Consider the following 13,064-nt stretch of genomic DNA (forward strand, 5'->3'; position numbering starts at 1 on the left):
GAATGGATACATGGTTTATCTTTACACAGACGAAGGAGTGGTGGAAATAGGTTTCAAACCCGAACAGAGTCAATCCAGAGTCTAGCCTTAACCCCAGCACTTCACTGTGAAAAAGGCCAGCACAAAGGTGGCAGAAAAAGTTAGCACCTGGGACTACAATTCCCAGAATGCCACGGGAGAGAAAACGCTGCTGCAAGCAGAGACGCTAGCCAATCAGGAAGCCCAGCCCGATTTTCCCGCCCTCTCGCCCCACCTAGCGGTGAGTCCATTGCCTGTTGGCCTGCTGGTTCTGTTCTCATAGGTCTGTGCGCAGGGAGGGACACTAGGCTTTCAGTTGAGGGGTAGGAGGTGAGGAGTGCTCAGGTGTCCTCAGTCACCCGGCAGGCTGCGAAGGGGCGGCGGGAGGGACCGGCCTTCTCCACAGGCCGCTTTCCCGAGCCAATGGGGAGGGCAAGGACCGTGGAAACTTCCAGGCCGCCTTAGGCCCTGCCTACCGGGCTGAGCTGGTGCTTGCGCCCCCAGCGATCTGGAGGTCCAGGGAGGTGTTCCTGGGGCCGCGAGGAGAGTTTGGCCTTCTGAACCGAGTCTGCCTTGGGAGTTCTGTCAGGGTTGGGCTTGAACCCTGTGGGCAAGGGTTAGCGCTTTAGTGGCATCGTGCCTTCTTCAGTCTGTTGTTGGCTTCTGGCCCCTCTAGTCCTCTGCGCTCAGGACGCGGTCCTTACAGCTCCCATTAAACCCGACTTTTTTTTTTGTTGTTGTTTGTTTGAGACGGGGTCTCCCTGTAGGCCCAGCTGATCTGGAACTTGGTATGTAGACCAGGCTGACCTTGAATTCACAGAGATCCGCCTGCCTTTGCCTGCTGAGCGCTGGGATTAAAAGCATGTTCTGCCATCCCAGGCTTTAACCATAGTTTCAGTGATTCTGCTGAGCTACTTGGAGAAGGCTTGATCCAGCTTTGGCCTGTGCTGGTCCAGCAGCGGCGGGATCCAGACACTTTAAGCCTTCTGACCCTCACCTACGTTTTGAACCAAAGGAAATTTCTTGGTTTATTAGGTCACTTTTGTGTTTGATCTTTATCTTTTACACTTCTTTTTAAATATTATTTTATGTGTATGAATGTATTGCCTGCATGTCTGTAAGTGCACCAGTGCCTATAATGCTCACAGAGGTCAGAAGAGGGTGTCAAATTCTCTGGAACTGGAGTTACAAACAGTTGTTAGACACTGTGTGGATGCTGGGAACTGCACCCGAGTCCTCTGCAAGAGCAAGTGTTCCTGACCCCTGAGCCATCTCTCCAGCCCCTCTTTTACCCTTATTCTTTACAGTCATCTTTCCCTTTCCCTCAAACCTGAGTCTTTGGTTTGGCATGCCCAAGTAAGATTATTACTGATATTCTTGTTTGAGTATACAGGGTCTTAGAAGTGTATGCAAAGTGTTTTATTCATTAACATCCAGAAAACAAAATTATTTCTTTTACAGTTGATCTGAAAGGAGTGAGGAAAAATTGGAGAAATGACTGGGATTCAGGAAAAGACAGTGATTGACCCAATGGTTCGTTTGCTTTTGATATTCTGGACAAACAGGCCTGACCCAGACCTACCCTGCTTTTACACTGCAGGGTTGTCTGTGCTAACAGTGGTTTATTTTTTGAAGTCATTTTGAGAGACTTGAACAGCTTAAAGGTTAATTTCTAGTGAACCACTTCTTTGAATACATACTTGGTTAAATGTATGCAGTGTACTAAATATAACACAATAATGTGCTACTTTGTACATTTCAGTTAACCAAAATTAAAATGTGTTTTGCCATAACTCTTAAAGTAGTTAGCCATTTAATCAATGAATTATAGTCAAATCATATTTTAGTTTTCCTGTGTACTTAAATTATAAGTGTGCACTGTCATTCAAGAATAAGTTAGAAACATTAAATTAGCATAAAATAGGGAGGACCCTACACAGTTGTTAAGTTGTAGTTTATTGATGTTGAGGATTTCTGTAAAGGGAACTCTTGTTTCCATTGTAAAGGCCCCATCCTGTAGACATGGTTTGATTGAAGATGAAACTTTTCATCCTACGAACTTCATTTAGAGTTGTTTTCATCTGGAAAAAAACATAAAACAGGCTGGTGTATTCCTAGGTTCTAACCAGCTAGAAAGACTCACATTTATTTATTTTTTTTTTTAGAAATTACCTAAATTATTTTTATTACTTTATTATTTTTGTTTTATGTGTATGAATGTATTGCTTGCATGTAGGTCCACCTGTGTCATGCAAGGCCTGCAGAGGTCAGAAGAGGGCATCAAATTCCCTAGAACTGGAATTATAGGTGGTTGTTAGCCACGATGTGGGTGCTGGGAATCAAACCCAAGTCCTCTACAACAGCAGCCAATGCTCTTAACTGCTGAGCCAGCTCTCCAGCCCCCTAAATTAATTTTTAAATACACATATTTCTTTTAAAATACTTTAATACTAATTATCATTAATGTATGTTTGTGTGTATGTACCACACTACATGTGAGCAGGTGCCTGCAGAGGGCTGAAGAGGGGTCAGATCCCCTGGAGCTGGAGTTACAGGCAATTGTGAACTGGCTGACATGGGTACTGGGAACCAACCAAACTTGGGTCATCTGAAAGAACAGCAAGTGCTCTTAACCGCTGAGCCGTCACTCCAGCTTCCACATAAATAGTTCTGATCTGTGCATAGTTTTTGTCTCTTTTTTACAATCAGATGCTTAAGAATGATAATCCTGACCATAAGCAAAAGGTGGAAGCCATCATTAAAAACATTAACACAATTTCTCTGGAGATGAAGAAGATGAGAGGTAAGTATGTTATCACCAAATCAAAATGCTTGCATGTCATTATTGTAAAATAGATGGTAAAGCTAATTTGTGCTTGGGCTGGGATGTATTTTTCCCACTAATTGTAATTTCTCTATTAAGAAGTGTTGGTAATGAAATATAAACTAGATTTCTAAAGATGAATTAGATTTGAGCATTGGTCTGGGAGTCAGTGGGCCTAACTTCCTATTTCTGATACAACAAGTTTATCGTGTCTCTAACATCTCTAAGTTTACCTTTCTTCCTTCTCTTCAACATGCTGTTATCTGACTACAAAATTCAGTGTCTTTATCCATGAATCCTTACTAAACCCCTAAAATTATGCCAAATTAAGAATTAAAAGTTTGATTCTAGCCAGGCGTGGTGGCGCACACCTTTAATCCCAGCACTTGGGAGGCAGAGGCAGACGGGTCTTAGTGAGTTGGAGGCCAGCCTGGTCTACATAGTGAGATGTAGGCCAGTTAGAGATACCGGGAAACACTTTCTCAAAAAGACAAAAAAAAAAAAAAAAAAAAAAAAAAAAAAAAAAAGTGAAGGGTTCTTCATTTAAAATATATTCTTAGAATAATAAATTTTATAGACCATGGTGTTTAGTCACTCATAGATAAACTAATCATTATTTTATCCTAAAATAACAGAAATATTTCTGTGAATGACTATTTCTAGGGATAATCTATCTCTGAGCAGCATGCCAAACTCCCTTTCTTATCCATCAACCCATTCCATTTGAGACAGGTCCTTATGGATCAACTGAAAACTGTCCCCCTATTCTCTGAGTCCTATCACTAGCCAGGAAAACGATGTCAGATGTGTAGTCATTCTTACAACTCCATGTTCACACACAATTCTGTGTCACATATAAACCTACAGCTGCAAGTAACAAAATGCCAACTTTGTGTGACATACACCAAAAGGGGTAACAGGCCCTGAGTGAGGCAGCTCTGAAGTTAATCCAGATGTCTAAAGACTGCCTCAGCAGCCAGGGGCCTCCCTCCTTCTGGTGTGTCACGTTTACTGGCTGCCGCTCATCGTTATTCCTGAGGCAGCCACACACAGGCATGATGATTTCTGCCCATAATATCTATTCATAATGAGCCTTTCTCCAGACACCTCTAGCAATTCCATTTTCCTTTCATTGGCCAGATTTTCTTCCTATTGAGATGCCTACAGTAGCCACAGCCAGGGAGAATGGGACTGCCAAGACAAGTGTGGTCCACCAAGAACTTACTGCTAGGACTGGGGAGCAAAGCCCCAAGAAGAGACTCTTGGTTAGGCACAGATAAGGAACCCCTCTCCTACTTTTACCACGTATTCTCCCTAGAGTAGCATTTCCCAAACCTTTGTCTGTGAGCCTGTCTCAAGAGGTGTTAAAAGACAGTTTGCAAACAAAACAGAGCCCAGCTTTTACAGTCAGGTGAGCCTGGAAAGTGCTAGAGAGAACTAGAGTGCTCTATATTTCTCTTACAAATTCACAGTGCACGTATTTGTGACTTTTAAGAGTGTGATGTAAAATCTGTCTAGCTTTGTTTAACTTATTGACTCCCCAAACCAGTATCAATACCACAATGAAAATACTCTTTCTAAAATGCGAATCTGCTGAAAACTTCCTGGGCTCACTGTTATCCTCAGGAGAAAATCCAAAACACCTACAAGGAACTAAACTTTCTGAAAGGTGCCTGATCCCCAGCATCATCCTCCCACAATGAACTAAACTTTCTGGAAGGTGCGGCTCCCCAGCATCACCCTTGGTTCCCTGGCCCTGTAGTGTTCTAGCCACACTGGTCCTTTACATGTCCGTTCATGCTCTCTTTTTTATTTTAAAAAAAATTTTATTTATTATTTCTATTTTATGTGTATGATTGTATTGTCTGCATGTGTGTAAACACACCTGTGTTGTGCAGTGCCCATGGAGGTCAGAAGAGGGTGTTGGATCCCCTGAAACTAGAGTTACAGACAGTTGTTAGCTGCTATGCGGATGCTGGGATTTGAACCCAGGTCCACTGCAAGAGCAGTCAGCGCTCTTAACCGCTGAGTCATCTCTCTGTCCCCATCATGCTCTCTTTGGTGTCTGAACCTGAGTACCTCAGTGAAATCCCACTGCTCTACTGCAGCTCCTCCTTACCAGGTTGACTGCCAGTTATTAGTTGAAGTCACTTAAATTGGAAAACTTTTGTGGAGCTGGCTTCTTTCCCTTCCACCTTCCATGTCACCTCTCACACTGTGTTGTGATTGTGTTTCTTTTCTCTGTTCAATCTAAGTGTTCCTAGCCCTTAACACAGTCTCTTGGAATAATAGATTCTTGGAAAATGTTTATTAGATGACTAAGTGGTTCTAGATACTCGAACTCACTTAGAGTAGATTTAGATTCCTTGTAGATTTGATTATCTAATTGTTCCACTTTGGAAAGCATTGCATGAAGTTACACAGAAATAATAACTGTAGAGCTGGGCATGGTGGCACATGTCTTTAATCCCAGCACTTGGGAGGCAGGGATAGGTGGATCTCTGTGAGATCAGGCCAGCTGTGGCTACAGGGAGACCCTGTCTCAAAAAGGGAAAAAAAAAATAATAAATTTGTAATAGACACATTCCTGAAGAGGTCAGGCAGTAATGATACGAGGGCCTGTAGAAGTTTATTTAGAAAAGAATTAAATATCTACAGAGGATTAAATGAGCACTCCATTTTCCCCACTCCCTCCCAAAATAATAATGCCAGATGCTAACACTGAATTTTCCTTAATCCTGCCACTCTTCTAAGAGCTCTGTGTATGAAGTTGGAACTATTTCCATTGGCATTTACAGATATGTAAATAGACATAGGAAACTGCCCATTGTGCACAGAGCCATCCCTGAGCATGTGGATCTGGATTGTATAAGAAGGCAGGCTGAGCACAGGCCAGAGGAGCGAGCCAGTAAGCAGTGTTTCTCCATGGTCTGTGCTTCATCTTCTGCCTCCAGGTTCCTGCCCTGATCTCCGGCCCTGACTCCCCTCCAGGATGACCTGGAAGCTGAGGGTGAAATGGACTCTAAGAGTTGGTTTTAGTCTGTGTTTTATCAGAGTAATAGAAAGTAACTAGAACAATCATGTTAATCAAAAAAAGCCAGACAGGACAGATATTACATGTTTTCTCTCAGGCAGACTAGAAGGAAATTTATATCTGAGCACTGAGGACGTGGAGTGGGACATGAAGTAGAAAGCAGACTTTTGTCAGCTTAAAATAAATTTTTAAAAAACACAAGGGCCAGGATGTAGCAGTGGTAGAATGCTTGCCTAGCATTCATTCGCAAGGCCCTAGTTCAGTCTGTAGTACTTCACAAGTAAATGCAGCAGGAAAGGGGAGACTTGGAGCAATAGAGGAGCTAAACTGAGTAAAGAGAAAGTTACTCAACTAGGGGACATTTGAGATAGCTTTCTGATGAACAATGAAAAAATAAAATACTTATTAACTATGGTTGAGAGGTAGCCTGCAAAAAATGTATGTAATACACTCAGCTGTGAAGAATTTAAATTTAAATTTAAATATAAATATTGAGTTAGCAAAACCTGCCTTCTAGTATATTGGGGGGAGGTAGGGAGTCAGTAAAAGAACACTGTCTTTAGTCAGAAGCATATAATGATTGTCCTAGTTTGTCTCTCCATTGCTATGACAAAACATTCTGATCAATACCACCTTGGAGAGGAAAAGGTTTATTCGACTTACATCTCCCAGGTTACAGTTTATCGGGGAGCCCAAGGTAGGAACTCAGGACAGGAACTTGGAGGCAAGAGCTGGAGCACAGGCCATGGAGGAATGCTGCTTACTGGCTTGCTCCCCTGGCCCCTTCTCAGTCTGCTTTCTTATGCAACACAGGCCCACCTGCCCAGGGGTGGCACCACCCCCGGTGGCTGGGCCGTCCCACATCACTCAACAATCAAGAAGGTGGGCCATGGACATGGCCACAGGCCATGAAGGAAATTCCCCAATTGAGGCTCCCTCAACCCAGGTGTGTCAAGTTGACACTAAAACTATCCAGCACAATGATAAAAATTGAAAAAAAAGAAAATCATGCCCTTAGAAATGTATAGAGAAATGCTAATAACTCTTCTTTCCCCCTCAAAGAAAAAATAAAACAAACAGGCCTCAAAGACAAAACCACAGGCACACATGAAACAAAAGAAGCAAAACAAAAATGAGAGGCGGGGAAAAGTTGGAAACAGCTGCCTGGGGGAACCAGGAACTAGACACTTCTTATAGATCTGGTTCTTCACACTATATACATGTATAGCTTAGATAACTAAGTCTAAGATTTACCAGATTTGCACAGGTTGAATGTAGGAAGGTAGTTGAGTAAAGCTCAAAGCTTTTTAGTCAATTTTCATATTAACCTATGAATTTAAGTAAAAATTTAAGTACACCTAAGGGGTGGCTCGATCGGGTAAACATTTGAAAAAAATTAATTAGAAATTAAGAAACTGCTCCTTGAAGCAGTCATGATTACTTGTGAAATCTGTGCTGTTAAATAAAATAAAAGAAGGAACAGCTGCAATTGGTCCAGAAAGGGGGCTGACACATAATTCCTTTTAGGTATGAGATTTATTAGAATGAAAGGGCCTCAAGGCCATGGTTAGACCTCAGGGTGGGAGGGAGAGCATGAGACAGAAACAACACACTACATGGAGAGCTAAACATGATGAAAGAAGCCTCCCCTTCCCTTTGAAACCTGGAGAGAATCACAAGGGAGAATGAGGAAGAAACAGAGGGTGGGGAGAAAGGCAGAGAGAGAGTTAGTGGCAGAGAGCATGGAGGGGCAGGCACCATAAAGTGAGGGCTGTCAAGTCACAGCACAGGCTGCTTCTCAACTCTGTCCACAAAGCGCTGCTGTGAGGAGGTGTGGTGGGATCCGGCCCCAAACTGCAGGCCTGTGTTCCAAGTGTCACATTCTAGCTTCTGTTTTTCTGTTTTACTCAGAGCTCTCAGAGTTATTGCTCTGTGACCTCAATCTCCATTTTGGCCAGCCCATGAAGACAGAGGACCCAGAAGAAACACAAACAACCAATCTTCTGTTTCAAAAGCCTAAAATACCAGATGTAGCTCTGGCTTCTCTCAATTTTTCAGACTGATTTTTGTGTTGTTTAACTTGAATTTCTGTTTTTGTTGAGTTAAAAATATGGAAGAACTGAGTTTATTACTGTAATTAAAAATAATAAGAGTTGGATGTAAGCATTTCACAGTCTTGAAAGCTGTTTTCATGTCTCAAACGGTGATTTATTTAACTGACAACAAGATTATGTCCTGGGAAATTGGCCATTGATGGTTGCTTATCTTATTCCTGAATTTGGCTTACATTGACAAAGAGTTATGAAATGATTAATGGACTGTGGTGGTTTGAATGAAAATGTCCCCCATAGGCTCCAAGCTTTTGAATATTTTGTCCCCAGATGATGGCGCTGTTTTGGGAGGTTTTAGAAGGTGTGGCTATTCTGGAGGGAGCACGTCACTGGGGGTGCGCTTAGAGAATGACAGTTGGCGAGGCATTTTTTATTATCATTGGTTGACCATCTCCACATTCCATTTACCATTTATCAGAATATCCTTAATCTTAACCTGGTGACTTCGAAGATCCCTTACAAAACTTTTTGTTGTTGTTGTTGTTGTTTGTTTTTTGATTTTTTTAAAATTAACTCATGAAAATAAAGGTATAGGATATTCTTTTCCACTCAAAAAATCTGTAGATCAGAGAAACTGAAACTTTTTTTGCCAATAAAAGTTACACAGTGATGCCACAGTTCCAAAGGAAAAGGCTTTGGAAGAACAACAGACTGTCTCCAAATAGCAGGTTCTGACACACTGAATATCAATACCCCTATAAATGCTCCTTTGCTTACACTGATGGTGTCTTGATAAGACTTACAGTACTACATTGAAAATACTGAAAAACAAAAATATGTTTCCATGCATAGCCAGCTGAACATCACAGCTCAGCACAGCTCCCCCTGAGCATGCTCAGGCACTGTATCCTGCAGTTGAGCAAAATCATCTAACACAGACTCTATTTTATAGTAAAATGCTGCATAGATCATGTAATTTATTGAATGTCCAGAACCAAAAAAGAAACCACTAGCAACACAGAACACTGTAGAGTACAGTTGTTTCTCCCTGGTGATCATGTGGCTGACAAGAGCTGCAGTGTAAGACTTCAGCCCAGGAAAAGATCAGGATTCAAAATCTGAAATACAGTTTCTACTGAATACAGATCACTTCCATACCATCATAAAGTAAAAAATGATAAACCAGCATAAACCAGGGACCAACTGTACTTTTTTGTTAATTATAAACAGAAGGGAGAGTTGAATTGCTATGAAGGATTTATAAAGCTAGTTTGCAAGGGATGAGAAGGGGTTTCATGACAGACTTGTCAGTGGGATCCCAAGACAGAAAACGGTGCTATGGTTTACATAGGTATTCTCCAAAGGACATGTGTTCAAGGCCTGGGCCCCAGCATGGTACCAGTGGCCAGTGGTGGGACCTTTAGGGGATGGAGCCTAGTGGGATGATGTGGACACATGCATGCCCTTGAAGGGAATTTGGGAGTTGTCTGTCTTTGTCTTTGTTTCCCAGCCACCACGAGGTAAACAGACTTTCTCTGCATGGTTTTATTTTAATATCCTGTTTGTCCCTTCAGAGGCCCAGAGTAGCAGGAGCAAGGGTTCATAGGCCAAAATCTCTGTAATTGAGCAAAAGTAAAGCTTTTTAGTTATTTTAGGCATTTTGCCATGGAAATGAAAAGCAGACTAACACAAGCAGTATCTATTTAATAAGAAAGTTGGATAGAAGTTTTTGTGTATGTATGAAACACTGCTCCTTCATCTTCCCAGGAAACCTTCAGGACAGTCTATATGATAGGAATGTGTTTTATGAGTTATGGGGTGGAGGAGGTGCATCGTGCATGTGCATCTTGGGCGATGGTATGTATAAGGTGCCAACTTAGACTCCGGTGTGTTTGACAGCAAAGATGCATCTCTCAATTTCAAAATGTTTTCTTGTGGTAATTGTAACTTAAATTTGCTTTACATAAAAAATATGACAGTGTGGACTAAATAATAAGGTTGTTTTAGAAATCCAAAGCTAAAGTAAAAGATCATTTTAATCCCAGGAAGTTACCCAGCGTGCATTTATCTTTTCATCAAAAAGCACACAAAAATACCCTCAGCAAAACCAGATAAGAAATAATGAAGTTATATTTTTGAAGCCTCTTAAATTATTGCTGCATGGAGAATAAATTTTAATCATTTCAAGTCATACAAAAAATAGATTGCCTTTCACTGACAGAAGTTTCACTATAAAATATCAGTTTTATATGATAATCAAAACTATTACTGTTTCAGTGTTTTTTTTTAAGTTTGCCCCAAATTATTTCCGTAGCTGTGTAAACTACTACATTTTGAACTGGATACTCGAAAATCCATGTCTCAAAATGAAGGAATGCAGTGCACTTGTAGATTTCAAGCTGAACATGATTATTCCTACACTTTACAAACATTATAGAAAATAAATAAATCATGGGATAGTCAGCAACCTTCAAACTCTTCAAAGGAAAGGACAAAACCCTGTGTTCATGGTGAGGAATTCACTTCAGTCTGCCCATTCCTGGTTTGTTGATCTTCCCATGTTAGTAACCGAGTCAGGAGGAAGGTCATTTGCTTGGCTATCTTGCTATGGACACCCTGCAGCATGTGTTAGTGTGCACTGGTATCTGGAGCCTCGATTTTTTCCATCAATGAGAAGAAGTGGCATTTTCCTGAAGTAGTCAATAATGTCTGACACAGACAGAAAATCCTGGAAAAGAAAAGGCAAATGGGGAGGTAAGTTTGCCTTGGAGGGCAGCATGCATCACAATCTGGTTTTTCTTTTACAATTTGCATCAATCATTACAAAAACTGTGGGGAAAATAAAATTTGTCAAGTATTTTAGAGATTGCTGCTATGAAAACATGAAAAATATTCCTCTTTGACATTCAATAAATCATAATCTTGGACTGGCAAGAAAGCTCAGTGGGTAAAGGCTCTGATCACCAAACCTGATGACCTGAGTTCTATTCCCATGGTGGAAGGAGAGAACTGATCTCACAGGATATCCTCTGACCTCCGCACATGTGCTCACACATGCTGGCATGCGTGTGTGTGTGTGTGTGTGTGTGTGTGTGTGTGTGTGTATACATAAAAATAAGCTTTGTAAAAATAAAAAAATTTAACTTCCTATAATGGATCATTTACCCTAACATTTTAATTATGATACTTTTGGCTTGGTATTGGTCTCTTTGTTCATTTGGGGGTTTTATATTTTTATTTTATGTGTGAGTGTTTTGCCTGCATGTATGTAAGTGCAACGCCTGTGGAGGCCAGGCCAGAAGACGGTGTCAGATCCCCTGGAACTGGAAATATTAGACAATTATTAGCCATCATGTGGATGCTGGGAACCAAACCCAGGTCCCCCGCAGGAGTAGCCAGTGCTTTTAACAACTGAACTGTCTCTCCAGCCCCACTGTTTTTTTGAGGTGTCCCTCTATCCGCAGCTGGACTGAAACTCTGTATGTAGACTACGCTGGCCTCTGCCTCCCTAGTTGGGAGATTAAAGGCATGAGTCACCACACCCAGTTCCAGGGTATCTTTGTTTTTGTTTCTGCTTTTGGTTTCTGTATCCCTACTTTATAATAATCCATACTGTTAGGAGGTGTAAGGAATCAGGAGTCACATCTGGAGGTGATAGTTACTGCATGGTGTAACCATCCCTTTTCTGCTGCCTCCTCCATACTCACAAGGGCTCAGCAGCCAAGTCTTTGAACACATGACCAGGCTCACCCATTCCCTGACAGACAGGCTGGGAAGGCCCCATTCATCCCTCTGGTTGTGGTTTCAAGCAGCCCAGTCAGGACTATGCACTTGTCCCACAACAGATGGCCCAGGTGCCTCCCTCCATGGAAACCTGTGTTTTCATGTTAGACCAAGGGAAATCTTGGAAGGCAACACTCTGCCTCTGCTGAGCCTGTGTAGCTGTGCACAGGAAGCAAGTGACCCAAACTTAATGAAAAGTATGTGTTCTTTCTACTGAGTATCATCACTACTTTATTTGGGGTGAAGTTACTGGTGAATTGTTCTTTCTGTAGATGTTTGATTCCGCTGCTTTTCTCCATATACTGCTAAGAAGCATGTCTTAGGACACTAAGCTTATATTTTCTTTCACAAAGGCAGTCTTGAAGGTTATTTTCACACCAAAAAGTTGACTTGGCCAAATGGGAAATTTTCTTCAACAAGATAGCCATCTTCACAGAGTTAAACCTCTAAATTTAGCAAGAAATGACTCGAGTGTCAATAGTTACTGTAGCAAGTACTCTCGTTGCTCTGCTTTCTCAGATGGGACCTTGAAGTTTTTTATTTATGTGCATGTACGAGGGCCTTCTTGCCTACATGTGCACCACATGCATGCAGGTGCCCAAGGAGGACAGAATAGGGCATCAGAATCCCTGGAACTGGAGTTACAGAGGGTTGTTAGCTGCCTTGTGGTTCCTGGGGAACTGAATCCAGATCCTCTGCAAGAGCAGCAAGTACTCAACGGCTGAGCTCCTCCTCACCCCCTCAGATGGTATTTTAAATAAGACTTTATTACTATAATCTTGCAATAAAATTATGTCAAAGAGGTCAAAATAGAAGATACTGCCTTTGACAAACCTTCTAAATGTTCTTTTTTTTTTCATCATATAATTTTTTTCCCAGACAGGGTCTCCCTATAGCTCCAGCTGGCCTGGAACTCACAACATAGACCAGGCTGGCCTCAATCTCACAGAGATTCACCTGCCTCTGCCTCCCGAGTGCTGAGATTAAAGGCGTGCACCGCCACGCCAGGCATGAAGCTTGAAATCCTTACCTCTTTTCCTCGGAGTCCAGTCCCCAATAAGTATACTTGACTTTCCTCCTGATAACGGATTTGGATGTTGTAAACTTTGTCTTTGTACAACACCATGAGGACATACGGATTGCTTACTGTTTTCTTAGAACTGTCTCTAACCAGGAAAGTTCCATCCTAGAAGAGTAAATTCTTATTACTAATGGGAGCAATGATAGGTCATTCTTTTGCTGCCTGTAAGAGACAAGTCTATAAATTCCCCTAACAGCTACAGACCCCATGTCCCCTGGATCTTTTGATTATCAAGAAAGACAAATAAAATTGTATCAGAAATTTTCAAGTAAA

General features: G+C 41.7%; 2 protein-coding genes across 4 annotated transcripts in view; one reads left to right on the plus strand and one right to left on the minus strand.

Annotated features, from left to right (window-relative positions):
* The first annotated feature begins 242 nt into the window (after window positions 1-242).
* Window positions 243-8,069, plus strand: CUNH5orf58 (chromosome unknown C5orf58 homolog). 3 transcript variants are annotated; one of them, XM_008850739.3, is made up of 4 exons: window positions 243-301; window positions 1,480-1,551; window positions 2,728-2,821; window positions 7,788-8,069. In XM_008850739.3, the coding sequence occupies exons 2-4, from the start codon at window positions 1,513-1,515 to the stop codon at window positions 7,937-7,939; spliced, it is 285 nt and encodes a 94-aa protein (XP_008848961.1). In that variant the 5' UTR covers window positions 243-301; window positions 1,480-1,512; the 3' UTR covers window positions 7,940-8,069. The 3 variants fall into 3 exon arrangements, with proteins under 3 accessions (XP_008848961.1, XP_029410745.1, XP_017658115.1); XM_029554885.1 differs by having other exon boundaries at window positions 243-259; XM_017802626.2 differs by lacking the exon at window positions 1,480-1,551 and having other exon boundaries at window positions 282-301.
* A 1,929-nt stretch (window positions 8,070-9,998) lies between these two features.
* The window catches only part of Lcp2 (lymphocyte cytosolic protein 2), a 49,770-nt gene continuing 46,704 nt past the window's right edge, over window positions 9,999-13,064 (minus strand). Inside the window, exons 21-22 of the mRNA XM_008850740.3 lie at window positions 12,741-12,896; window positions 9,999-10,655 (exon numbers count right to left, since the gene is read on the minus strand). Of these exons, the coding sequence (XP_008848962.1) occupies window positions 10,533-10,655; window positions 12,741-12,896 (279 nt within the window). The 3' untranslated portion in view covers window positions 9,999-10,532. The remainder of the gene's footprint in view (window positions 10,656-12,740; window positions 12,897-13,064) is intronic.

The sequence above is a fragment of the Nannospalax galili genome, unplaced genomic scaffold (assembly GCF_000622305.1).
Source record: "Nannospalax galili isolate Female #2095 unplaced genomic scaffold, S.galili_v1.0 scaffold104, whole genome shotgun sequence".
Lineage (NCBI taxonomy): Eukaryota > Metazoa > Chordata > Mammalia > Rodentia > Spalacidae > Nannospalax > Nannospalax galili.

Bases quoted from the DNA above. Each gene is read 5' to 3' on its own strand.
- CUNH5orf58 (XM_008850739.3), top strand. From the start codon at position 1,513: ATGACTGGGATTCAGGAAAAGACAGTGATTGACCCAATG. The intron at 1,552-2,727 runs GTTCGTTTGCTT...TTTTACAATCAG, and splicing joins AGACAGTGATTGACCCAATG to ATGCTTAAGAATGATAATCC. The intron at 2,822-7,787 runs GTAAGTATGTTA...TGTTTTACTCAG, and splicing joins GGAGATGAAGAAGATGAGAG to AGCTCTCAGAGTTATTGCTC.